Raw genomic sequence first — 25,446 nt, forward strand, 5'->3', positions numbered from 1 at the left:
TTTACTCATCTGTTTTTGCAGAATTGAAAGGAAATGCATGTATTTTTTTAACCACGTTAAAGCCACAAGCAATGGTTTTCTGAACGTAACCCACATGTAAGTTGGTATGTCCCTTTATATAATTAAAAAAAACCCTTTTAAGCTAAGTAAACTATCTAAATGTACAGAACAAATTATAGGAAAAGTTATTTAAGCCTTTACAACTTGTTAGCGATGGGAGGAGATGACAAGAAATTAATTGTTGTAGTGCAACTCTTAGCTTTTTTATTTATTTTATAAATCTTTTTTTTTTTTTATGAAATCTTCTCAGTTATACATTAAACACCAAAGTCAACTTGTTTAGGTAAATTCAGCTTAACAGCTCTAAATCCTATTTCCAGAAAACTTCAAGCCTTTTGTGTAAAATATGAAAAAGGATTTTTATTTGAAATCTATTTTTACTGTAAATAGTACAAACTGTTGGACCTAAGAAATCTGGTCGTTCATTTTGCATTGCCAGCAACACATCTAAAAAAAAAATTGAACATCTCACAACTAATGAAGTTTATTGGCAACAGGTCAATAGCATGACCGAATATAAGAAGAACATCCCACCACAGTCTTTCTGAAGTTAGGATGTAGTGAGTGTCATCACTCTGTGTCCAGTACTTTTGTGAACAGAGCTACTTGAAGTTCACAATATCAACAAAACATTCAGAAAATTCAGATGAGTGTCTTTATGCAGGGGCAACGCCAAACACCAGTCTTGACTGGTTGTGCTCTTTAGTCCCTTAGAGGGCGCTGCATTAAAAGCAGACACGGTTGTCGAAATCACTGTGGGAACAACAGTCAGTGAACACAGTTTGTCTCTGCACAGTTAAGACTCTACAAAACAAAGAAACAACTACAACGGCATCCAGAAACGCCACCTCCTCTGACCTGAAGCTTATTTAAAAATGACTGAAGTGAAGAGGAAATCTTGGAAATCACAGACAGCATGGGTAACTTGCACATCTGTCAGTGTTAAACAGTGTTACAACAGCATGGCTCCATACGGGGGCCAAATCCAAAATTAGCCTACATGTTTCCATTTGATGATGTCCTTATAATATTTTCAATCAAAACTAGATTTCTAATGATTTGCAAGTCATTGATTTCTTTTATTTATATTTGCTTTAACGTCCTTCCTTTACCGGAAATGGAGTTTGTATGGCACCATGGTAACCGGCTCCAAATAAAATCCTGTTTTGGGGAAACAAACTAGAACAACCTAGAACTTAACCCTGTATGTTGTTAAAGGACCCAAGCAACATTGATTTCACAGTGCAGACAGGATAAATATCACTAAAATACAGTAACCTGATTTAGTAGTTTCTACTCCTTGCTTCCAACTGCAGCTACCTCACTGTTATTCGGTCCCTATGGTCTATAATATATCTAAAATTTAGTCTTTATAATCCTTCGTACCCTAGAGCCCGTCCAGCCCAGGAGAGCAAAGGCATAACGATCCATGGGTGGAGACACCAAGTCTACACGCACCGCCCTCCAGCCCCTGCTATCGCCCTCAGCGCTGTTGAGACCTCCCTCCACCTGACTTCCCTCCAGCCGCAGGATCAGGAAGCACTTTGCAAAGTGGTCCATGGCTTCAAATCTGTGGCTGGGAAGCTTAGATATATCAAAGGTGGAGGGTTGGTAGTCAGAGTAAAGCAGGATGCCCTAGAAAGAAGACAATAAAATGTGTTTTTCACAAATTTCCTTTTTTTCTTAATTAAAATGCTCGTTCTACTATATATTAATCATATTATATAACACACACCAGTACATGACATATTCCCAATAACAGCTACATATGCATCATCTGTAAGCAGAGTATTGATTAGACTAAAGTCACGCTGATAGCAAAGTAAGTAATGTGACTGAAAGCAGCGGGGACTTTGAAACACCTGACTCATGCCTTGTTAATAGCAATAATTAAAATGAGGAATAAATGAGAATGAGAATAAATACACACCAATGGGCCACAACATTAATACCACCTGGTTGTTTTAACGTCCTGCTGGGAAAAAAAATATTAGTAGCAATTAGTCCAGTAAATCCAACATTTAAAAATATAAGAAAATCTATCATTCTAATAACTGCCAGTCAGGGGGGAAAAAAGGGTGGGGGGGGGGGGGACCAAAGCTGGCATTGTGATCTAAGTTTGAGCTTTTAAGTAGGCTACACCAAAAATAGAATGAAAATTATTATTCATGTATATGTTTTTCATCTGCAATAAGAGAAAAACTGGGCCCTCATTTAAATTTCAGGCAAAACCTAAATGGCAGTGACATAACCTGTTTCTGGATTCTTCGTCTCAGCACACGGTTTCCGTGATATTACTGTAGTACAGTCAGAAGCCTGGCTGCAGTTCTCACTAAATGTTTTTGCTGCTTTCTTTAAAACTACATCCCTCACAATCTTGGAGATAAAAGCCAGCTTAGATACAAACCTGCAGGTGCTGAAAATGGTTGAGTCAAAGTCATGTTTCTTTAAACAAGGCTCCACATTTGGTCTTTTAAGTTAGTGAGGGGGAAAAAAGTAGAGACTATGTAGTGAAGTGGCTGATGGTATATTTATGATCCATGTGTGATTCTTTTGTCTAGTAGGGATTAACCTGCACCCTCTTAATAATCATGTCGAGTTAGACTTGTGCTTCTGCTTCTGTCTTTAGTCTTCACAGAGCCCATGCAGGAGGAAATGTGCCCTTTCCATTGTGAGCGTTCATACTTGTGCACTGAGGGGCGTCTATGCTGCTCTGCAAGTCCATCGCCAAACCTCTTTGTGTCCGTAGATTTTTCGGGTTTTACTACAAACATTAGCGACTGAAATTGAGCGGATTGTTTGGAAGTTGGACCTTCATTGCAGTGTTCTGTGCTGTTACAGTACGAGTTAACAAATTAGCATAAATCAAGCTTTTCAGCACTTTGGTCCGTATTGAATGACCTCAGCAGTAACAGACATTCATTGTTACAGACATTCAGAGTGCTCCTAATAGCTTGGAGGCCCCCCCTTTCCCCTTCAGGCCAACAGCGAGTCCAACTCTTTTGCACATACATGAGATTTCTATCCATTTTTGAACAGAACCTGTTTCTACAGCTCCCGGATCATTAACCTTGATGACTTTGGTAAATGTTTGATTTCTTTTCTTTTGCACCGAGTAGCCGGTATTTTCAGCATTTTAATAGAATTGCTAGAGAATGGATTGGCATGAAAATTACTTCAGATATTCATGTTTTTCTCCGAATGGCAACTTTACAACCACAACATTTTGACACTTTATTTTGGAAACTAAAAAAATGGTACTTCCCATGACCCTTAACCATACATTGTGAAAATTGCTACATTTAAACATCATCATGTCAGCATTGTCGTGGCACGAGCAACTAGTTTCAAGCACTGCTGTCCTAACAGTCAAATACTACAAGTCTCCAACACAAATAGCTGATGGTCAGACAACACGAAGTTAAAACCAAATAGAGAATGTGAAGTTATCTTACACTGTGTTCACTGCTTTAATCTATATGGTAGTTTATCCTGTGCCTGCAGCTTAGAAAAGATTATAGGAAAAGTTATTTAAGTCTTTACAAATTGAAGGAGATGGAAGGAGATGAAGAAAAGGTAAATGAACCCTACCTAGGGAAATTAGGGGAATGGCAATAAGCAAGCAGCTACTGAGTGTACTGTAGCATTAGTGCAACTTAAAGCATTTTTACTTATTTTTGTATTTTTACATGACTGAAATCTTCTCAGTTATTAATAAAAAAACTAAAGCCGACCTGTTTGGATAACTTAAGCTTAAAAACTGTAAGTTCTCTTGATTGACAATGCAGCCATGGGGCAATGGACGTTAGCCCATTGACTCTGGCATCTCTCTGATGTTGACGGTTGATTCAAAGATCCAAGCTTCCAGGCAGCTTGAAGTCCATTCCCTGGCAAATAGTTCCACTCCTTAGATAATGGAAATGTTTGCCGAATAGGATGTCAGCGTACTGAGGTGAGAGAAGGGGAGAGGGCTGCTGATGAGAAACAAAGCCCTAAGTGTGGAGAAGGGTGAAATGGAGTGTGTTCAAGAGAGTTGGAGAATAAATCCAACCTGTAAGAGAAGGTAAGAAATAGGTGAGGGAGGCGGAAAAGCAGAGAGAGCAATAGGAGAGTGTGGGAATTCAAATTGATTTCCTCCAGGGCCTCGCCCTGCCTGATTATGCCTCTATCTGGATGCAGGAGCGTTAAGCCGATTAAGATTACAAATCGTCAATTTAATTCCAGCGCCCTGTGTAATTGTCGGGATGCTGCTCTCCATTCACTGGCCATAAATCTGCAGGATTTCCTTAAAGAGCAATAATTGGGGAAGTGAGTGCAGCGAGCAGCTTTTCTGTCCGTCCGTGCGTCCGTCCGATGACGTGGGCTAATCACAAAATGTTAAACACCTCGTTGGCAGCATGAGCGTGGAACTCCACAGTACATGAGAGGAGGACAATGAGGGAGGAGTCAGGGAGAATTCCAAGGTGGTGACACACTGAGGCAGATCTCAAAGCCCACTCCTCTAATTATCTTCAGGGGTCGGACCGGGTTTGTTGTGCAACAGCACGCGGACATTCTTGATGTCACCCCTGGACCGCTCTCCCTCTGCAATTACAGATGACTATTCGCCTTCCAATAGTAGGCAAGGAGAGGGATTCTGAAAGTTCCCTTTACGTTCAGTAGCACTAGCTGGAGGCAACGACAGCTCCCACTTGGATAATGAGGCCAGTATGACAGCACAAAAGCACTTAAACACTGACTAATCTGAAATTAAAATCCCTTGGAGTCACACTCAAGACAACTTGCAGGAGAAGGTCCGCAACCCATCTCGTACACGGGACTACAAATGTAGGTCACTCCTCCTTCAGATGGATATTCTGGCCCCTTCACATCTTTCCGCCTTGAGTCATATTGATGCCTTCTGAGAAAGTTATTAATGAGTTATGGTGACAGTTGCACACGCCATGAAGGACCTGAATATGGATGCCGTTCGTTTCGATGAGGTCCGAGGCCCTACCGCCTGCCTCGCTCTTTCTGCTTGACAAGCACACTCGCAAATCCACCATGAAAACAGGATGTCATGAAGTTCCCCCGTCTCAGCATAGCTGGGGGCTGTTTAACCCAGTAGCGCTCTGTAATCATCTCCCACGCAGCAGGTAATGTCAGCGAGCATCTGAGACTAAGCGTATTCCGGCAGAACTGTTTACAGAGGGAATTACAGAGGAGGACAGCGGGAAGATAATCTTTCCCCTAAAGCTTTGCCTCTGAGCGCCTCAAAAAAAAAAAAAAAGAAATAAAAAAATGAATCAAGTGAACACGACTCAAAGTTCCTTTTTTGTCTATTTGATTATTTAGTCTTTTCTTAAAGGGTGATAAGTGGTCACAGTGGCTGGTGCGGTCAGCCGCATCCAGAGGATGGGCATTGGGGAGGAGGGGGGGGACACAAGGTGCTCTGATCTCCAAGAAAGAGACTTCAAAATCAGTTTTCAAGTCTCAGATTAGAGCGTGTTGGCCAGGACCATTTGAACGACGCTTGGACTTCGATCGGTAGCTTCGCCAGAATGAAAGAGACTGATTGCTGAAATTAAAGTGCAGCAGTTTGTGTGCGTGTGTGAGAGAGAGAGAGTGTTGTCTCAGTGTCAGTCAAAGTAGCCATTTGTGGTCAGATTTTATTTAGATCTCACAGAGACTAACTATATGTGACTGCAATATAACCTCAGCTGTACAGGCAGCTGCAACTGCATCACTTATTTAGCCAAAGGGAAAACTCGCCAATCCCTAACCACGTTGACTCAGACCAAATGCAGAACAATAAAGCCTGAGCTGAATAGCATTATGAAGGCGGCAAAGCAAACAGAGCTCAGCCTTCGGATGGCAGCACTTATACAGTATTTAGAGACAGAGATGATGGATGGACGGAGGATGAAACACGGCCCTCTCCGGCTCTCCGTCGCTATTACCAGGGCCAAGCTGAATCTCATCTGTCTGCCACAGAAGCTGGTGGCTGACCTTGCCTCTGCCCCCAAGTTATGCTTTGAGAATATCGGCGATAGGAGGGAGGAGAGGGGGAGAAAAAAAAAATGATGAACCTGATTTTACAAGGACGTTACGAGATAGATGTATTTTTAACTCCCTGCAGGCTAAAGAGGGGGACTGAATGGACGGGGGGGGGGGGGAAGCAAACCCGTGATATCAGGCCTGAGTGAAGACACGTGGGTCCCCGGGGGCTCGATTGCAGATGACAAGGTTACACGACTTAATGTGAACCTCTGCTACCTCCACTTAATCACTGTCTCTTGTGTCCTCGTCCCCGCAGACCAGTCTGCTCTCCATCGCTACTCAGTCCAGGCTGCTGAGAAGAAAGCTACCGGTCATATCACACTGTCCCTTTCCAAGCCTTTTTAACACCTGCTCTACCCGCTTGATGCACTGTCTCACATCCATTCTGCCTCCTTCTCCTCGCATGTTCACACAGACTTTCACACCTTCACCTCCCTCTCTACCCATAGTGAACGTAAGTGCTTGCAAGTGGTGATAGCTTCACCCCCCCCACCCACCCCGATAACATACGGTAAGTAGCGGGTAATTATAGTCAGGATGGACCTCTGAAGGAGTGGAGGCATGCGGAGGTGTGGTGGAACGAGGACAAAGGGGATTATTTTTAAACCTAGTGGTGACAAAAAGAAGCCGGCAGAGAGACCAGAGATTGCAGTGCTGCTCTTCATCAAACTCATGACCCCCTCCAACCACGCATTCATCAGGGAGAGAAGACTGTGCAGACAAAGGAAGCTGCCTTCACCCCTCTGCTGTGTCTTATGGAATATTACACATAACATAATAAAACTGGTTATAGAACACATTCGAGGTATTTTGATGATGTTACAATTATTACACATCATTTGGCAATAATTATTGAGAATATGCGTTTATTTGAACCACATGTTGTAAACTAAATTCTTCAACAAGGCTTTAATAAAGATTAGTGCTGATTAGTGGCTTGCAGCCCTTGTGACACGTTAAGAAGCAGGGGCTTGGCTTTGGCTTGGCGAGGCAGTAATCGACAGCATGCGGGAGCTAAAATAAAAATGAAAAACAAACCGACGCAGAATACGGCATCGTATCATAAGTGGATGAACTAACGATGAAAAACTAACCAGCAAGTCAATGCAGCCATAGGTCAAATAGAAGAGAGAATATCAGCAAAGGAGGACATGAACATTTTTTGGTCTCAGCCAGCATTTTTACCACCGAGTGGTTTTAAAGTTGTGGCTGAGGAAAAAAATGGTTCATTTTTTCACGTTTGCCAATCATCCAGCTATGCACATGTAACCTGTCTTTGTATATCTGAACTTGGACAACACATTTCTTTCCATTTTAATTTATTCCTTTTGTTCAAAGGCAAATTGAAATGTACACGCATATGTTAATAAAGCTATAAGGTGATGAGATAGAAATCGTACATTATGTACAAACATGAAGACTTTTCTGTTTGCACATTTGTTATTAAAATCTTCTTTTACTGCAATTATATATAACTCAAAATCCTTTTGAGTTTTCATTTGATTCTTGCACTGACATTTGTCATATTATTGTGATATTACTAGTTAATGATGGTTGTGACTGCACCGCATCCCATAATTAAACGACTGCGTATGTAAACATAACCTGTCATTAACACTGCCGCTGTTTGCGTTCATACACTTTCTCACTCTTCTCACTTTCTATTCTTGCTCCCTTTGTAATCATCTGTCTCTTTGTGTCTCTCGTCCACATTCATCCTCTCTCTACTGTACTTGTCACCTCTCACCCACCCACTCTGCTTTGCCCACTTCCCATTTAAAGGATTCATTTTCCATTTCGGAGCCTCCACTGACGCCCGTGGTCTTTCAAAGCCCAGCTAAAAGGTTTAAGTAACCTGTAAAATTGTACTATTTGTCTTTTACCCGGGACACTCACCTTTTCCCGGTCTAAGGTGGTTTAATGGCTCCTGCCTGGCAAACCTTTCCCTCTAAGTTTTATTTCGTTTTAAAAAAGCTGCTGTAAGTTTTCAAGGACACAGCTCTGAGTGACAGAACAGCGAGCGACTCTGTTGAATGGCTTGTTATTGAAAGATACCAAATGCATTGCAGCCCTTAAGGCAAGGAATAATAAATTATGTAGTTCCAGAAATTTCTACAGTATCTTGAGTGACAATGACCACAATACTGACTTCTGCATTTATAGTATGAGGTTTTTCATGATATATTTAAACAGTATTCAACAAAAAAACTACATATAGTGCTATGTTTGCCAAGAATATATAAAAAAACACTGTGTATTGTCGTCATTCATTCAGAATACGAAGAACATTTAATGTAGTTTGTTGCTTTTATTGGTGTGTCAGCCAATACTATGTTTCTTTGTGTATTATTAGTGGGCTTTAAGAACAATACATCAAGCAAGAGATTATTCCTGACATGTTGGACGGGATTTATTTGATCCAAAATATACTTACGTTAAACCAACCTCACATTCAAATTATGTAAACTGACAAAAGATGGATTAACATCTTCATTACTTCCTGGAGGTGCATAAAAACAACAACACTGTACTTACTTGTTCTTTCAGTTCGTCCATGATGTTTGAGAGCAGAGTCTTCTCCCTCCCCGGCTCTGGTGTGGTCACGATAAAGTCGACGTCATGACCAAACTCTTTCCCCCTGGAGATAAAGACATAGCGATGTTACCCGCTGACTGTGTCCAGGAAAGGAGTGAAACAAATTATCTTTTAGTCACAGTGCTTAACTGATGAAGAGGGAAGGTGGCAGACAGCGCTATTAAAAGCCCAGGCCAAGCTAATGGTACTGACTTTTACCATTAATCAAACAAGTCATTAGTCGTAAGCTGTTAAGTATAAGAGCTCACTTTTTGTTGCCTCATCTGTCAAAGCTTCAACATTTATGAGAATCATCATTTTCTACTTAGATCAGTGCCATAAAGCAAATGCATATGGAGCCTGACTGGCCTCACACAATGCAGTTGCCCGGTCAGCACAACCACAGACACACAAGAGGTGTTTCCATATTGTAAGGGGGTTTATCAGGGGATTATCAGGAGATGCGGTGAAGGCCTCGGGAGAGAAGACCCCCAAGTTCAGAAGACATGTGCAAAAATGTCCCATCAAAGATTGTGTCGGAATCTGTTACGAATCACTGATCTCAAATTACTGCTGTCATTCAGGACAGTGATGTCTGCATTTCTGAAGATGCGGTTTGAGATGATCAGTGTTTGAATATGTATTTCAATAGTGCTTTCATACATTACCTGACTAGATGAGATTTCAATAAGGATCAAATCTCATGAATGCACATCCTTTTGAACAGGCAGTGCATGCTGACTCCTTTGTGGGGTTGAGAGTTTGGGAAATCGGCATTGAAACAAGCATCACAAAGAAAAGTACGAGAAAATGAGGACATCGATGTGGAAAATGTCCTTGCGTGAGGCCTCTTCTTAGAGGTCACACTGTCAGAGCATCTATTCAACCAGAATAACATGTTACTTAAGTCCATGTGGTATTAAAAAGCTTGTTTTGACTTTCAAATGTTGGGCTCCTGTGAGTGTCGGAAGCTGTGGTGCTGTGTCACTTTGTGCTACCTCATTGCAGCTGCACACTGTGGTGCAGATACACATGTAAAAGCTAATTCTGTTTTTTTTAAACCGCCTTAACTTCACTATCCTGTTACAGGGTTCTAACCGACTAACTACTGCAGCTTCAGAGATTGACCACGACCGGCCGTGTAACATCTCATCTATGTGTCAGCTATGGTATTTCTGTCTTTTAAGCAGCACAATAATGTGCAAACAGTAATGAATAAGCCCAGTTGTATAGGGATGTTAAAGCGTTGTTGCTGTCTCAGTGAACACATGCAGCCCACACTGAAAATTCTACTTAATTTTAATAATGAATGTTAGGTTGCAAAAACACTAATATTAACTTTTTGCATTAGCATTTTTTATGTTTCTGTAAATATCGTGTGCACAAAAGGTATCAACGCAATTATATGTTCTTGGAAGTAGATTTGTACATTTGTGCTTTGCAAGCCATGAGAGGAACTGATGTAATTGGCTGTTACTTAGGCGTCTTGCTGATAATTTATTCCTCCTACGAGCAATATACAGTATTTATCATGTTCCAGCCAGACCCCCAGATTGGTCCATGCTGTGCCAGGATTGCACATGTACCTCCAGTCAACACTATTAAAAAAGCAGCTGGCCACACCAATTGTCCCCAGTTGTCAACTGGGCTTAGGAAATAGTAGACAAAAGCTGTTTTCAGACGTGAAAACAAAAAGCAGCATTGCTAGGTTTGAGAAGTGCAGGACCTGGGTTTAAACCCCAGGATAATCTACGATGGTGGAGGTGGCTCAGGAGTTAGGACCAGAGGATTTACAGATAAATAGATAGATAGATAAGCAGATAAAACTCCTTTGAATTAAAAACTAAACTTGACAGTGAATGTACTTGTGTGTGTGTGTGTGTAGGCTGTGACAGGATTGTCCAAGATCTGTTCCTGTCTTTCACTCAGTACTTGCTGAGACAGGACTCAGGTTGACTAAACCAGCAGTCAGGTGGAATGATGAACAGCAAAGGTGGATTCCTGGGATTACGGCAACCCACTAAAAACAGCCTCAGAGGGCAGATTTTGCCATCAGTCACTAAAGCGAGAGCGTCGCTGACACAAACATACTGCAGACACAAACCGCCAGTGCTGAAGTTGCTCCTGCAATGACAGAAGCTTCGCCCCTGCCAGGTCTGGTGTGCGCCAGCGCTACCTGCCAAAGGACCAGGCGTCATTTCAAACTGATCGTTACCCAACACCCCCCCACCCCACACACGCACACACACTTTTGATAAACAATAGGCACAATCAGAGGAATATACGCTCTAACAACAAAGCAAAATGACAAACAATGATGGGGCGATATGAAGCCCTGGCAGCTTTGAGAATATGCGTTTGATCTCTCTTTGCCGCGTGCAACACATGAGTGACGGCATCGAGAGGAAGGAGCATGAAACGAACAGGGAGAGAGGCGCGAATGGCTTGTGGGAAAACTTCAAAGGTCACCGTGGCTAATTCAGGGAGCTGGGAACTATTAGAAAACAGCCATTAGAGCCGTACAAGACGAGATAATGTTAATGGTTAACGTTAGTGACAGAGAGCGTGTGCCCCTGTGGCATAAACGGAAAGTGGGCCGTACAGGTTCACTCAGCAGATGCCGCTTTAGTCGCAGCCACTGAACTCACAATGTGACTGTATATCATTTATTCTGCCTCCGAAATAACAGAAGATGTGGGAGTGTTTGTTTATGCTCAGTGGTATTTGTGTCGGCCTTTTATGTATCAATTTGACATTTCTTTAATGAGGTGACTGGTAGGATGCAGCTACTTGAAAATGCATCACAGATTTCCATCTGCTGAACGAGCATCTTTCCCCCAAACCTTCCAGAACTCTTAATTAGCTAAAGCTGAGATTCCAGCGTGTAACAGTGATCTCAACTTGTTAAGTCACTGCTAGCCTCTGCTGCGCTGGCAAAACTTACAAGTGCGCGGCACGAGTGTGTGCCATGAATAGCAAAAAAAAAAAAAAAAAAAAAACTGACAACGCTAGATCATCAGCATAAATTTAGTTTACTTCCAATCAGTAAAACTGGTGGTTGTTTGAGGAGAAGATGCGGCATTACACCGTTCAGTTTCTTCCTGGTTGCATCATTATGTGTCAGATCTGTGCGGATGCCTCCTTTAATTCAAGCCAGCTCAGCAAAAAAAAACTAGACCGAAGAACATCAGATACACCCTCTGCAGTTTTTCTTCCTTGTTCCTGCCTCTAAAAGCAGTTTTACAGAGGATTAGGAATCCTCTCCGGCTCCAAGTATCTAAGTAAGCTTTGACGGACTGTTAACGGACTGCACACGGTAAAAGCACCTGCTTTCGAATCAAGTGCAACACTGAGCAGAGGCACAGATCTGTAAACACCTGGGTTGAATCTAAGCCGGTTTACGTTTATTTTATTTTATTTTACTGCGTGAGGCAAAATGTTAAATTATTAAGTGTTCCTGCACAAATCCCATAAAATATATATTGTTATTTACAAAATAACAAAAAAAATGTGTGTGGATGAGGGGGCGACGTGCATAAATAATATAGATGTGGAAAGAGTTGCTGCGGCTGGAAAATGTTCACAGGTCGGACGGAGTTTAGCAGCAAGCGGTCAGAAAGAAGGAAGGGCTGCGTTTGTACTGATGCATGGATTCACCCTCTATCTCTCCTGGTATCTAAGTTTGTTGCCAACACAGTAAAATGAGGTGATAATCACAGAGATAGTGAAGAAGAAGAAGAAGAAGAAGAACAAGTGTGAGGTGCACGTTGGCTTTACCTCATTGTCCTCTTGAGGCTAATGAATCGAGTTATTTTGGAAAAATAATGGCATCCTGGGCTAAATTGATGATGAGGAGAACTTATCTCACTTGTTGATCCGTGGAGACAATGCAGCCACTTTGAGTATTTGACAGCAGACAGCATCGCCTCCATCCTCAACATTGTAACTTTGAGTTGTATTGCAGAAGATCCAGAGCAGGGATTTGCACCCAAATAAACACAGTGCTCTGTTGACACCGTGTGAGCCTTTCACCCACAGTGGCGGTAGACGCCATATTGTCGAGCCTAATCTCTTTTTAATCGTCTCTCCCAACAAAAACCGCTTTAAGACTCGTCACCCGCCTTCCACAGCTGTCCTTTCAATGAGGCTAATGTCAGTGGTATCAACAAATCCTCGGCAGGCTGTTTCCTCTCTGAAGTGGGTGACAGCTTGAGTTTACTGGAGCACGCTGCTTGTTCTGTGGAAACTTCTGGGAGCCGAGTTGTTTCCCTGTGTATCTTGTCCCGGAGATGAGATGATTGGAAGCGGAGCACGTCTCTTTAAAATGCTATATAGTATACGTGCATTTCCATTTTTGACAAGGGCTATCGGCTGGAAAGATGAAGCTAATAAGAGACTCTTCATCACGGCAGAGATTGTGGGTAATTAAATCGAGCTTTGACAGGACTTTAGAAGGGAAGACTTTCAAATTTGTCACACTGAAGAGAATTAGTGGGTTATTAGTGCTGCTGGCATCTTTGAGAGCATATGCACTATTTTGGGGTAATAGGCCTTCTAATGCCTCCCGCTGTGTTTAAACCACGTCTGGAAAATCTGCTTTTCGACAAGATAAAGGTAAATTACTTACTCGCCGGCTGATAATGTACAAGTCATCGTTCTTCAATTATAGCTCGGTGTGATTCCAATTAGGTCTCACGTAATACTCCCCAAGCCTGCGCCAAATACGAGATGAAGTAGACGTGTGCTTCCTCTCCCTGAGTTTGCCATTAAAGCTCTCTCACAGGCCCCTTTACGCTGTGCAACAGATTCCCGGCCAATGAATCCTGCGATGTTCCTCCTTCTTCATTCTCGATGTTAACTGGCTAAGATGCTCTAATCACTTTCCTCATCTCTTTTACCACATTTTCCCCTTGAGGACTTGTTATTTACATAATCAGATACAATTCCCGCCGACATTTATCTATTTCAACACTAGACATATTGATTTCTTTCTTGTTCTGCATCATCCGCCTTTAAATAGGAAAGGTGTGGAAATGTATTCCCCAACCAGAGAAGCTAAACTCATAGCTAACAGTGTGGATGTTGCTGATAGACGGTTGATATCCGACTGCTCTGTGTTGATGTAGGAGCTATTTGTTAGGCTTATTAATTCTAACCAATAGTATCTGTTTTTAGCTTTCCCAGCCACCAAAGTGTCCCTGGGCAAGACACTGAACCCCAACGTGCCCCCCACAGAGAGGGGTGTGTCAAGAAGGCGATGCTGAACTTAAAGGATAAAACAAAAAACTGAGTATTTGTTTTTAGAGTTTCGATTACTCTCTATATGTCCTTAATTTAGATTCATTTAGTATTGGTCTTGGTTTTTTGGCTGGTTAAATGATTTTCTTTCACTTCATTGTTGTAATCGGAGGCTTTACAGTTCCCAGGGGCAGTTCTGGAAATTATTTTACTGGGGTGCACAAACTGGGGCACATGCTCAAAATAGGGTGGAACATGCTGAGGAGAATAAACTGTATCTTAATAGGTTGTTAATAGTGTTTGCACAGTGTCAGAAATCTGTTCCAAATACGTAACTTAGGTACGTAGTTTTAACTCCAAATACTTTCAAACAAGTAATAAACAATTGGAGTGTGTTTACATGCACTTAAGTACCCGGGGTACTTGGAGAAATCAGTTTACTTGGGTAATTGGGGGACGATCCACGTATACGTGTAGCAGAGCAGTGAGCTGATTTCTCACACTGCTTTTTAACTTTTCTGTCTGTAAGTTGGAGAAAGCTGATTGGAAACCCGGTTACAGTTTATCCCCCCGGTTAATCCCCTATCGCGATTTCAGAAACCGTACGTGACACTTAAGGAATCAGCTCAATTCCATGTAGACGCTCAAAATCCATCATTTGCATAGAAAACCTGTTTGGTTGCAACTGCTACAAAATCCTATTGTGACAAGATATATGAGAACACCTTCAATGTGAATGAGAGTGAAAAAGAAGTGTCTGTTCATACTTCCGTGCATCTGTTTTCACTCTACATGTGCTTTGGCTTTAAGTTTGGAGTTTTGACAAAAAGCCACTACAGGTGAGTTGATAGACTAGTTCATTAGCATCGTGTGAAGTTAGCACAGAGCCACGAGCTGATGTGGTTACAGTGTTGTTAGCTCCTACAAAAGGACAGATGCAGATTCCAGCGCACTGTGGATGGTGCTGAAACCATTAAATATATTTTTTTTTTATCTGAGAGTATATTGATGTGAGAGTGGCCTTTATCGTTGCAGGTTGAGTCGTCAACTGCCAAACTGACAATAAAACTGTGGGGATTTCTCGTACAGTAACTGAAAAGAATCTATATAGTAAAGCTACTGTGAAGGTAAGTGTGAGTAGTACACTACGATTTTCTCATAAAATTTGTATCCAGTTACAATTGTAAAAGTTTAGCACTTGCTTAAAATTTATGGGATAAAACAGAGTTGGTCTATGATCATTTTGCACCAAACAGGTTTTTTTTGGACAAATGTGACTATTTTACAACACAACAAAATCCGAAAAGGTTTACTTTTTTTTTTTATCTCTGGCAGCACGTAAAGTTTGGACCCGAGACACTATAAAGACCATCACCTAAGCGGTGGCAGCTCTGTTGCCCCTGTTGAGAGGCAAGTGCCTTGTCCTTACTGCCAGACTGCTTTTGAATTATTTACCACACACGCCACTGGTTAGAGCTGGATTTTTACAGCGGCACACAGCAGTCCGTGCTTACTCAGGCACAAAGACACATAAAAAAGAGCAGCACAAAGAGGTGGCAAAGGATGAGGACGCCAGCTGTGAGCAAACAGTCGCACTCTCTAGGCAGCTTGAGCAGAGCACTCACCCTGCAACTCTGACATTGATTATGTGATGCATTTCTGCGTCTCATTATTCTGTGTCAAAACCGTGAATGACATCCGCTAAAGTTTCGAAGAAAGAGAAAGTCAATAATATAATGTAGTCATCTACTTATTTTTAAACAGCAGGATGTATTTCAGCACAGAGACACAGTGTGACTTCGGTGACAGTGGTTCGAAATTGGCACTAAAACCACAATGTGTTTAATATGTGATGTTGTACTGTCATATCAACGCTGAATGAAGGAGACAAGTCTTGTACCTGCGAAAGCCACCTGTCAGTGCTAGTATGGCATCCGGCGTGATTGCACGGGCAACTTCGTCAATAACGTTCCCCAGGGCCCGGGCCTCCGCTTTACTGACAGACCTGGAGATGTCTCCATAATGCAGAAAACCTGCGGGGGAAGAGAACACGTGGTTATTAGTCTGGCAGGCAGCCATCAATCACAGCCCGTTGCTCTGGGGAAGCGGAGAGTCGGGGCGAATTAAAAGTAAGGTAAAATGTGATACGTTCTGCTGGCTGCTAGTAGGCTCCCGCCGCAGACACAAGAGGATTCCAGCCGCGGTGGAGTCGGAGCTAAATTGTGATTGACGGATTGATTGAGTATCTTGTTGATTTCATGCATTTCACTTTCTATTTTCTCATCTGTCTGTGCTACGTAAAAAGCATCAATTCTCTTTTCTCTCCCTACAACAAACAGAGCTTTACACCCGCACATCATTACAACAGTGCAATGCAATTTTATATTTTGGCTCTTTTAAGATTTACAATATCCAGTGGGGAGATCAGGGTTCAAACACATTTTCCATGTCAAAAAGTCCCATTATTCCTCTGCATGGAGCAGAGAGTGCAGTGTTCCCCAGGATGGATTCCGACCAGTTTGATGAAGATGTCTGTCAGCAGAATACGTTATCGGATGGCAACCTCCGAGCGGGGTATTATCATGCTTTGAATTACCACCTCGTACAGTGCTACAGTAGCACACGAAGCAGACAAATGAAAAGCTGTGTACCAGTTTCTCCCTTTGAGACACTTAACCAAGCGAGTTCAATGCTCTGTAGGATGTACTATCACTGACAGCAACTGAAGCTGACGTTATCTGCATGTCTGGCTGCTCCTGCATTGCTGCAGTTTGCCTCACTCAGCTATTCCCCACAGATTCGAGCGCCGCATCATTTCACAGACTAACCACTGCACGTGTGCTCTAAACTATCATTTCGACTGCACCTTTTTTTTCACTTTCTGTATCGTTTTAAAGAAATTTCCTTTTTTTTTTTTGACCTGTCCAGGATCCTGAACATGATGGATGGATTATTTGTATTGAAACCCCAACTTAGTTGCTCCCGGTGAGCGTTGGCCAGCTGCATAGCAGCTCCCCCATCCGTGTGTGAGTGTGTGTGTGTGTGTGATTGCGAGTGTGAATGGGTGAATAAGAAGCAGTGTAAAGTGCTTTAAGTGCCAATAGGTAGAAAAGTGCTATATAAGTGCAGAGCATTTACCATTTTTGTGTCTCTTGTGGTCATTCTGTGTATATGTTCGGCCTTCATTCTTTTTGTGGTCATTTTATTTTCTGCTTGTTTTTGCCTTTCTGTGTCATTTTTCATGTGAATGTTTGCGACAAGAGATTCTCCCTGACCACTTACTGCTGGACCTGCTTGGCAAACCATCCATGGCTGTAGAGTCTGAGCTGCTCAAATTGATTTGGGAATTGTCCAAAAAAAATTGCCATCCAAACTCAAATAATTAAAGTTAATAACAAAAGAAGAATGTCTAATTCCTCACAGCGATATGAGCCAAAATATGAACTTCAACACGCTTAACAAATCCTAACTCTGTCCCAGACAGCAGTGACTTTTCGTTCTGTGTCTAGCTGGCTCTCTGTGCCCAGCTGATGATGGGAACTCATGTGAATTCCGCAGCAAGCTTTCCCATCCTCACGTCACTATTCATTGATTTGTATTAAAAAAATAACTCAACTTCTTTTCGCATTGTGTTTTTCACTGGTTACATCTCATATTACTTTCTAGAAAAAAACACATTACAAACCTTAACTTCCTATGGAACCGAAAAGCACAAAAACTAACATGCGGGCCCCCCCCTGCAGAAATCGCATGATTAGATCTTTGAATTAGGTCTTCCTTGTAAGCAAGCTCCATTTGTGTTTTTCCCGTCTATAATTTATGGAGAGGCAAAGTGGAGACTGTGAGATGTTGATGTACCACTTTCTTGCATCCGGTTTAGATGAATGCTTGGCTCCGCCAGAATGTCGCTGAATGAGCGCAGCCCTCTGCGGTACCACTTCTCCGCCGTCTTGGGTCCAACCCCAAACACACTTGTGAACAGCTGGCAGGAAACGAGATAAGGACGTAATCATGAAGACATGCTCTGAAATGACAGGCTCTTCTCAGAAGGGGTTAGCATTCAAGGTTTAAAAGGGCTCTGTGTTCTTAAGAGATAGCGAATGCAAATCATTTGCGACGGAATTTTAAAAAAAGTGCCAGAGCGAGGAAAGCAAACAAGTTTTTCATCTACTGACCTTTAATGTCTGATACCTTTCATCAGAGAGTATTTTCTCAACTTCAAACGAATGGCCACACTGAAGGAGCTCCTGCGAAACATGAAAGCATGATGACATTATTAAGGAAAACACTGTCGGCGTCAGCGTGGTCATGTTTTCTGTCCCATCAGCAATTAACAAATGGAGCCAAACTGCAGCTCATTTGAAAACAGTTTTCACTTGAATCAGGTGTCCTCATTTCCATTTCTTTTCAAGGAATAACGACTTTGTTGTTGTGAAATCCTGGGATTAATACTGCTTTTTATGGCCTTCATAAAAACCCAGAGGCAATGTTTTCCCCAGCTTCTATTGTTTGCTCTGAAGCAACTTTGCACCGCGTTTTAATTGACTGCTGCTCCCAGCAGAGCAGCAGCAATTTTTGCCGGTCACATTTTTACTGTCATCATTATGCGGGGGAATGAAAACCAGGCAGCAGTTATCTGGTTAATATCGGTGGTCTTCCGTGGGGAAGGGTTGAAAATGAGGCTGTGCACTCGTGTTTTAAAATAAGTGTGCGTGTATGGAAACGGATGACACCTAGTTGCAATGGAGCAGTGGAGCTAGGATGCAGGCTGTGAGCACAGCACAGTACAAAGCAGTCGCCACTGCTCAATGATGCATCCACCCATCCTCCTCTGCTTTTCCACCCTTAAGCTAAAGCCAACCTCAAATGTAAGGATAATGCTTCAACACACTCCTCGCTTTAGGGAGGACACACTTCGTGCACACTCTCACACACACACACACACACAAAGAATACACATGCTGACTATTCTTCCCCAACTCTGCATCAGTGCTCCCAGACGCTCATGTCAGTAGGTTTACATCTTTTCCCCACTTTGGATGTTCAGTCAGCAGTGAGCGGTTCTACTACTGACAGAGTGTCACTCTGATGTTCATGAGCACATCGAGCGTTTTGTTTTTACTGTGTTTGGTTTCGCATTGTTTTTCGTGTGTCATGTCACTTTCTTGCTTCGAACTTTGATCCGTTCAAAGAGACAACGTAGTTGTGAAAAAATTACATAAGTAAAAAGGGCGGACGACTGAATTGCGTAAGAACAAGAGGCAGAGGTCATTCACAGTCGGTCTAATTTGGTCTCTCTGCTACGTTTACGTGATGTAGTCTAATAAATCTGCCTCAGCGCTGACAGGTTCGACAGATTTTGCAACTCGCTCGAAGACCTGCCGAAGTGACGTTGGGTTTAACGCGTCAGAGAGCTGGACCTGATTCTTCCACAGGGGACTCTGCGTTGTCTCCAAGCATCCGAGCAAACATTTCTCCACACTTTTACTGACAACCTGCTATGATTTTTGCCCAGAGAATGACTTTAGGAGAAGGGATGATTGCCAAGTGACCCAACACGACTCCAAAGATGAGCTGCATTTATGTGCCGTCACGGTGTGTGTGTGTGTGTGTGTGTGTGTGTTTGCCTTTTGTGCGTCTGTGTGGCGAATTTTGTTGGTATTGTGTTGAAAGATTGAAATAAATATGTTTTTACATTTCATACCTCGCAGCAACACGTGTTCTGCATGGTGGAATATCCCTTTAATATCCAGAAAAACATTTGGGCACATTTTTTAGCTAGAAGAAGAAATGTGCTTTTTGGCAGTGCACTAATAAAGAAAGCACCACCAAGCCAGACGTGGGGGTGAGCTGGGTAACATTTACCCAGCCCACCCCCACGACCATGAGAGAAGGCCACGGCGCTTACAGTACACGAGACTGTGGCGACGCTGCGAAATCTATCACGTGACTTTTTAGTTTCTGTTATAGTTTTAGTCGTTCGGCCGAGGATGAAAGTTAAGGAAGGAATGTGTGATATTTCGAAACTGAACACTCAGTTTGTTTCATCCAGGCAAAGCGTCTTATTAGACAGAGTGTAAAAGACGAGACGGTGATTGAACATTTGAACCACGTGCTTGAGGCATCACCTCTGTGCATTAACATACTGATCATCTAAGCTGCAGTTTCAGTGCAATTAATTCATTAATAAGAGAAGTGACTTTGGAATTTCAGATCGAGCAGCATTAAATACTTCAATAGCTCCACTGAAGTCTGGTTGGCATATAGTGTCAATGATTGGGTTGATGAGAGGGGTTTGGAGCCTAACATGTGGTCCTCAGATCTTTCCAATGCTGCAACTGCAAGATGGAGACGACCCCTCGCTGTTCTGTTTACCTCTTTATCTATTTCAATCAGCAACATGAGTTCCCTCCAATGGTGACTTTAAAGATGAACTCATTGGTTTTTGTAGGTTCCCGTTTGAATTCAGAAACAATAGTTTGCCAAACCACCACGTCTGGATCAAAAGTACAAGCCTCCGTTTGAGATGCACGTCACACTTCGGTTTACACAGCACACATGTCAGCTGATGTGTCACTCACATTATATGTTCATGCCTGCACGATACCTGCAACCTGAAACTTTTGATTTGGTTATAATGTTTGGTCTCCGCATGTAAAGAACAATAAGCCACCAAATCAATTATGCTAATGACCTACTGTGCCAACAGGAAAATAGAGTGGGCACCTACTTACCCATTTGTGTGGGCTACAGTTATAGTAGTAATAAATGCTTTAGGCGTCCTATGATATTGCACTAATCTAAAAACCTAAATAGACAAATGGCCTTCACTTGACTGAAAAATGATGATGGGTGGTACATTTTGTTTTTACTAGAGAACTTAGAGAAGTTAGTTCCAAACACTTAATTCAGTGGTCGTGGGTTATTGCTCCGACAAATATTCATCCCATTCGCTGTGACTGTTTCAGCTCATTAATCACTTCACACACAGAATTTTGAGACTCACCGCTGACTATTTTCCATTGACTTTTGCAAAGTGTTTTCCTACCTTCAAGGCAGGCTCCACTGATTTTGAATCATTTCATAGAAGTATGAGACTCTGGTTCACAGGCCAGGAAAATTGTGTTGTGAGAGAGGTAATTAATCACAGTAAACATTGCTTCATTTTTTTTTTCAAACACAATCTGATGTAAAAACCTCCTTCACAAATTAAGAAGAGTTGCTTTGATGACACTGTTCTTTTGGTGTTTTATTCAGTGAAATCTACATACAGATTTTGATTCTTACTTCCATGACTGCCTTCGTGTGTTCCCCCAGGCAGGGCAGATCCTGAGTGGCCCCCATACAGTCCACCTCTGAGGGCAGACTCTTCAGGACAGACGCAGCTCTCCTAAAGGCCAAGCATGGACCCTCAATCTCATTGAATTCATAGCTCTCAGCCAGCACTTCAAACGCATCCTGTGGGGGGGGGGGGAGGTACAGTAGGCAGGAATAGGTTAAAGGAGAAGATTGCAGATACATTGGAAAAACACAAAACCTTTCAAATAAATGTCCACTTGTATAAAGAGAAATAAAAGGTGAACATCTTGGATGAATCATCAGCTGTTTAAACAAAGTATTGAAACAAAGAAAAGGAAGTGAAACGCAGGACAAAGAAGGAGAGACAAAGCCAAAATGTGACAGGTGTGCATTCATATGTGAGATGCACTGACCCGGACAGGGAAGAGAACTCCCTTCAGTTCTTTCCTCTGTTCTCTATGACATTATGTCCCTGGTTTATTCCTGTGCAGAAAGACCGGCTGCATGTTGGTTTTCTTTTCTTGGATGACTGGACAGAGACATTGGATACTGGCAAACACCAGACAGGAACCTGTCATTTTTCCACTTGTCCACAACAGGCTGTCCACAGGGTCCGTCACGGACTTTCCCTTTACACGAGCAACATGTAAAAATGTGCAAAGAGGCCGCGCCTACAATCATGGCTGTGGACTAGATGATTGAAGACAAGAACTGTTGCCGGAGGCTGTGAAGGATATAAAGGTGCAACTTGTCAAAAGTGGCAAAAATTACGAAAGATGGGGGAAAAAGTTTCTGAGAAATGTGTATAGTATAGCTGCATCCCCTGCCAGTAAAAGCACAACGACAACCTGAGAACAGAGAAAGGTGAAAGAAGGAATGTTCTGCAAACTGGTGCCTGTGTCTTACGTTTGACCTCACCACCTTTAAGCATTTCCAGTTACGTGGCACATTTATTTTTGTGAACCTTCGCACAAAGACATGAATTGATAATGGATTTAGAAACAAGCCCACCAACTTTAACACCTATAGATCCTTTGTTCCTATGCTCTCATGCCACTAACTTGTTCTCCTTCTTGTCCTTTCGGCTTATCCCGCGATTTCAGAGTTGTCACAGAGGGTTTTTTTTTTTTTTTTAGTCCGCATGTTGATTAGGCACAGTTTTTAACGACCGGTTGCCCTTCCTGATGCAACCCCCCCCCCCCCCAATTTCTACCAGGCTTGGGACCGGCCCTGCACGGCTGAGGATGGAGATGGGCTGCAGGGGCTTCCGTGTTTTGCCCAGGGACACTTCGACAGTCCATCCACAGCTGGACGGACGTCCTGTTTCCACACTGTCCTCAACACACCTAATATGGTAAATTGAACACGTTGTAGCTTGTAGATTTCAACATCGGCAAAATAATGACCATATTCAACAATAATGAAAGTGTTTGCCCTTAATCAACTTGATCCTATCAATAGGTAGGTTTCCATTCAAATGTAATCTCAAATTGATCCGAATTTCAACAACAACTGCAAATATAATTGAGTTTATATGTATTTCCACCGACTTGCATTGTGCAAACACCAGGCAGCAGGTGGCAGGTGGAGTATGACTACACTTGCTAAATCATTCTTTGTCTGACACTTAACTTTCCGCCCAATTGTGTGAAATTTTGGGTAGAATGTTAATGTAACAAGTGGGGAAGTTACTTCAAATGAGCGTCATCTAAATTCAGAATTAAAGCCGTGGATTCAACAGAATAAAGTGAGAAAAAACACATCATGAAAAAAAATTGTCACATTTTCTAATAACAGGCGCACAGACGAACACTTGGCACGTTGCTCAGCTGGACCCCTTCACTGCTGAACTCACGAGATTCTGTTGTTGAACCAAGTGGAGGAAAACATGTCACCACAGGAGAGTTCTGTCATCCATTCCCTGCCAAACAGGTAATGGTTTTTTTTTTTTTGTTTTTTTTTTTTGTGGAGGGGATATGACAAAAAACTAATGAGATTCCTGTCTCGACGTCTTTCAGATGGAGCAGGTTGGTGCAGCCGGGGGAGAAATTAAGAGCTGCAGGTGGCTTTTGTGCCTGTAATAATGTGAGAACTCCCACTATTCCTGAAAAACACAGGTTTCACCAAAAGATAGACAGTGGGATTGTCTGGAATTAGGTCTCAGGTCCACTGCACTTCTTCCTATTCAGCCAGCAGCTTTAAAACACTCAAAGAATAAATACATTGTAATTGGCTGCCTGCGATGTTTACAGACTCATTTGTTTGAGCCATAGGTGACACATCCTCTTTTGCCTGGAGGTATGAATTTTTCTTTGGAGCATTTTTTTTATATATATATTTATATGATAATGGTTTTATAATACTTTACTGCCTAAAACAACTAGTATCTTTTCAAGTAACAACACTTTTCAGACAACAATCCCAAAAGCACATTAACAATAACTTCACTCTTTAGGACCCAAAAAAATTATTATAGCACATGTGAAAATGACCCGGTTCAATTATCACATTTCACTCATTTGTAGAAACACATAACACACACTTTTAATGCATCACAGCATGAAAACCCCCACAGTATTCTTGTTACCAAACTAAGCGTTTTGTGCTTATTTAAATAAGCGAAATGTGATAATTGATATTATATTTTTTTTTTATTTTGATGTGAAATCAAACAACATATTTGTAATTGGGTGTGTTTTACACTGCATGCCACCTACGTTCTTTCCCAATCCACAAGTTTTATTATTACTTTCAAATGACTAAACTCTTGTTATCCATCTTTTATGAAAACTTGTTAGTCTTCTACTGTCTTTTTAGAAATGTTGTGCTTCAATATTGAATATTAAGAGTGTTAGGCCCATTTCTATGTAACAACAATAGGATGAGGTGCTTCACATATAAAATGTCTTTCTTCTTACTCCACCGGTAAAGACATGGCACCAATCAGTTAAATGCGGAGCTTTGAATGTGTCCAATATATTAAAAAAAACCACTGTATTGTCATTTTCGGACACCAAATAAATGTGAAGTTAAACAAAGTCCATTACAATGTCAGTGGGCAGGTGGGTGTTTCCTGCTCAGCCGTCCGGCAAGAACAAATGATGGAGTTAAAACAACACCTCACAGAATACGTTGTTGCTCAGCCATTGAATCGATTAAGGAAACTGCTTCAAAATTGTGTCCCTATGGCCCCACAACTACCTCAACCAATGACTATTTGCCTGGAGTTCAACGGTTTCCAATATGGCTCCCAAATCACTCCTACGAAAGAGTGGAGCATAGTCCAAATAAAAATAAAATGCACGTTTTTATCCCACATTCCACCGATGAAAAATGACCCAAACGCTTCCAGGTTTTTGGGTCCACGCTCCTCCGATTGTAGCTTTTGGATTCCTACCCACGCGAATCTGGATCAATTAAAATAATATGGCTCCTCCAGACTTTCTAAATATTACTAGACTGAAAGGATCAAGTTCTGACTCTAAAGTTTGTGGTGCTCAGAGAAAATGTTATAACGACTCTTTGTGTAACAACTCACTATGGGAAAAATGCTTTTCGGGCCAGTTTGTGTCACATTATATAATAACGTGTATTATATACATACATACTTATTTATGTATATATATATACATACTGTACATGGGGACTTAGGCCTTTTTCACATTTGAACTCTGGACACTATGTGGAGAACCAGCTCCAGACTATTACTTTCTCACATACCCAGTGAGAACAGTGCTTTTTCAACGATCAGGTTTATCAGTGATCCATCTGATGTGTTTAAATAAACCACATCTGCTCACACACTGATGGAAAACTGTGGCTGCTACTGATGTCCTGGAATCAACACTACCAGTACCAGTACCAGTCCTTTCCCATTACACTGATTTATCTGATTGAACACTAAACAGCTGGGATGGTCTCCAGACCCTGAACGGGATGAGTGGCTTAAGATAATGGATGGATGGAACATTAATCATGTCTTATATTTACTGTATGACTGAAATTGGTGGACGTTGAGGTCACAACTTAGGAAGAGACAGAGTAACTACAATTTTACTTTCCCAGTCTTCAGGTGTGTCCCAGCTTTACAGTAGGTCTCTTGCAAGTCCTAAGGGAAATATGTGGCTCTTTAGCTGCTAAATGCTCCACTTAGTTCACCAGCTGGGTGTTGGTCGACCTGCCGTAGGTCAGTTGGAGCTTTTTTGTGTCGACACAACTGCCTGCTGCATACGGCTG

The 25,446-nt window shown here is 42.0% G+C and overlaps 1 protein-coding gene across 1 annotated transcript in view; it reads right to left on the bottom strand.

The window, feature by feature from the left end:
* Positions 1-25,446, bottom strand: part of dntt (deoxynucleotidyltransferase, terminal) — a 67,514-nt gene that overhangs the window by 26,962 nt on the left and 15,106 nt on the right. Inside the window, exons 4-9 of the mRNA XM_067474244.1 lie at positions 21,199-21,369; positions 18,087-18,158; positions 17,770-17,893; positions 15,812-15,944; positions 8,635-8,737; positions 1,447-1,695 (exon numbers count right to left, since the gene is read on the bottom strand). Coding sequence (XP_067330345.1) covers positions 1,447-1,695; positions 8,635-8,737; positions 15,812-15,944; positions 17,770-17,893; positions 18,087-18,158; positions 21,199-21,369 — 852 coding nt within the window. The remainder of the gene's footprint in view (positions 1-1,446; positions 1,696-8,634; positions 8,738-15,811; positions 15,945-17,769; positions 17,894-18,086; positions 18,159-21,198; positions 21,370-25,446) is intronic.

The sequence above is a fragment of the Channa argus genome, chromosome 1 (genome assembly GCF_033026475.1).
Source record: "Channa argus isolate prfri chromosome 1, Channa argus male v1.0, whole genome shotgun sequence".
NCBI classification, from domain to species: domain Eukaryota; kingdom Metazoa; phylum Chordata; class Actinopteri; order Anabantiformes; family Channidae; genus Channa; species Channa argus.